General features: G+C 39.6%; 1 protein-coding gene across 1 annotated transcript; it reads left to right on the top strand.

Annotated features, from left to right (window-relative positions):
• The first annotated feature begins 284 nt into the window (after nt 1-284).
• On the top strand, nt 285-911 carry LOC143021632 (serine/threonine-protein kinase pim-1-like). The gene has a single exon (XM_076179239.1). It carries the CDS (start codon nt 285-287, stop codon nt 909-911), a length of 627 nt encoding a protein of 208 aa, XP_076035354.1.
• The last annotated feature ends 2007 nt before the right edge of the window (nt 912-2918 follow it).

The following is a 2918-nucleotide window of genomic DNA, read 5'->3' as shown; positions in this document are numbered from 1 at the left end:
TATCGACATAGCTTTTGTAATTCTTAAGATTCTCAAGCCTATCCACCACGTCAAGGTGTCAATTCTCGGATAGAGTACATATGTATGTATATATATGTACATATATGTATATATATGTATATACGTATATATATATATATATATATATACGTGTGTGTGTGTGTGTATGTATGTATACAATTCTGTTTGTCGAATCGTGGATGTCAGCATCATTCTCAATGATCGAAACGTCCACTCGACTGAGTCTATGGAATTGTTATCAAGGACTCAAGAAAGGAAGAACCATGACCAGCCGATTCATCTTCAAGGAACTTCTGGGACAAGAATCATTCGGCAGTGTCTTCTCCGCCGAGAGGATTGAGGACAGAACCAAGGTAGCTATCAAGAAAATACCTTTGGCAGAAATTTACGACTGGGCAGACCCCAAGAAGAGGAATATGCCCTTGGAAGTCGCCCTCATGAAGGCAGTTCAGCATATCCCCGAGGTTGTCAAGCTCCTCGAGTTCTTCATGGAACGAGGCCACGTCTTCATCGTCATGGAGCTGATCCCGGGCGCAATGGATCTACGCGCCTACACCTCAAAGTATGAGGAGCTGAAAATGAAAGACGCCAAAGACGTCTTCTTGCAGGTTTTGACAGCCGTGATGGCCTGCCATAAAGCCGGAGTCTGTCACCAAGACATTAACATGGCTAACATTATCGTCGTCAGAAACGAAGTAACCGGAAAACTGACCGCAAAGCTTGCGAATTTCGGTATGGGGACCTTCATCAACGCCTCTTCGACTCCTGCCGATCGCCATGAAAAATCGGCTGTATGGAGTCTTGGATTTCTATCATTCCGCCTCGCCTGTAAGAAATACCCAAATGACGGAGGCAAATGGGAAGTTAGGTTCCCGAAGGGCCTTCCCTAAGAGCTGCCAGAAGCTCGTCAGAAAGTGCCTCTCCATTAAATCAGAGAAACGGCTTCATATGAGAGGCATCAAATCTCACCCCTGGTTGAAAGTCAAGAGAGCCAAAGGGGTCAAAAGACTGAGAACAATGTGCTGATCCCTTCTACGGGTTCTGCGGAAGCTCAGAACCTTGGGTTGAAGTTTCTACCAGTCTTCCTGTCCCTGGATCTTTCCTCAAGTCATACTCATAAAAGATAATACTTGTAGCTTCCCTCAGCTGAATAAAATTGCCAATAGTGAACTAAGATACATGATGACGAACGTTGTCGTAAGTTCTTTTCCCTCGGCTGAATAAATTCACCAGTAATGAACCAAGATAGATGACGAACATTGACATCTGTTATTCTATTTTCGTATACAACCAAAATAGATAAAAATAAGCTCAAAGACGACAACGTTCGTCCCTCGGCTGAATAAAATCACAATAGTGATGACGAGCTTTTATATAATGTACCAAGAGCCGAGGCGGAAGGGACGCTAAATGGGTTATAATGTGTATTTAATTGATGTGGATGTTTTTTTGACTGCCACTTTATCGTAAAGCGAGAAGGGTCACTGGTTAGAAATTATTATTATTATTATATATATATATATATATAGTGTGTGTGTGTGATTCACCTTGGTCTTTGGGACACGTGTTGGACTCGTGATCGACAGCTATTTCCCTCCCGGAAGAGAGCTCAGAGCTCATATGACCGATCTATGGGTAATGCTTTGACCTCACACGCACACACACCACAACTCCCCGCCCACGAGAGTTGGAGTAACGACTCGAAGCGCAGCGATACTGAAATTATTTTCGGCCCTGGGCAGGATTCGAACCTGAACCGCCGTAGTGACAGTCTGGGACTCTACCAACTGCGCCACCAAGTCTCGTGTGTGTGTGTGTGTGTGTGTATGATTCACCATGATCTTGGATCACGTGTCGAACTTGTGACCGATAGCTAATATCCACCTGGAGAGCTCAGAGCTCATATATACCTGATCTATGGGTAGTGCATGTCGTCGTTGCTTGGAAAACTACGCATCATATGATTCATACGGTTCGTAATATTTTAATACACTCATTATTCCTCATAGATGCTAATTCAGGAGTTGACTATACTTTTAAATACTAAATATGAAAATTTTGGATATTAATGGTCAGAAAATATGTAATCGGGAAATTGTGACGTCATGTCATCGTTGCTTGGAACACTACGTAATATTCTAATATACTCATTATGCCTCATAGATGCTAATTCAGGAGTTGCTTATACTTTTATTTATTGAATAGATTTTAAATAAATAAATTTTAGATGTTAATGGTATTCATTGACATAAGGACACTGTAATTCTGGTCCGTAGGGTGTCACTAAAGTGTCGAAAATACTGCATTAAATTTCGGAAGTCAATTTTCCATACGGTGTGAGTACTTAACTAATTGTAATATTTCCTCGTGAAGACCCGTCCCCGTAACGCCATTGATCAGAATTTGCTCTAGTCTCATTCATGTTGTTCGCTTGAATTAGTTAACCTTATTACAAAGGCGGAGCATGCCGACAGGAGACCTTTTGATCCATATCTAGGTCGGATGAAAAAATATATATATATATTAATAATAAAATAATAAATAAAAACTATAATAATGTAAATAACAAATAAAATACATAAATAAATGCATAGGTATAGTTAAAATAATAAACAAACAGGTAAATAGTAAATAATAAATTGACATATAACTAATGATAAATGAAAAACAGACAGACAAATGATAACAAAACAAAAACAAATAGTATAAGATAGATTATGATAATTACAGCATCTTACTTAGGTATTTATCTAAATGATTCTTAAAGTTTCGAACTGAACTACATTGCACTACCTGTGCAGGAAGTACACGGTTGGCAATGTTGTTTCTACCTACTTCCAAATTGAATCTATTTCCGGACAGTTTGAGACCATTGTTTCTTGTCTGATTCTCATTCA

The sequence above is a fragment of the Oratosquilla oratoria genome, chromosome 42 (genome assembly GCF_046742065.1).
Source record: "Oratosquilla oratoria isolate Oo_2021 chromosome 42, ASM4674206v1, whole genome shotgun sequence".
In the NCBI taxonomy this organism is placed as follows: domain Eukaryota; kingdom Metazoa; phylum Arthropoda; class Malacostraca; order Stomatopoda; family Squillidae; genus Oratosquilla; species Oratosquilla oratoria.
Note: the sequence above shows the minus strand (reverse complement) of the source record. Positions and strands in the feature narration are given on the sequence as shown.

What these genes read in the sequence shown, in the direction of transcription:
- LOC143021632 (XM_076179239.1), top strand. Translation starts at nt 285, where the DNA reads ATGACCAGCCGATTCATCTTCAAGGAACTTCTGGGACAAGAATCATTC.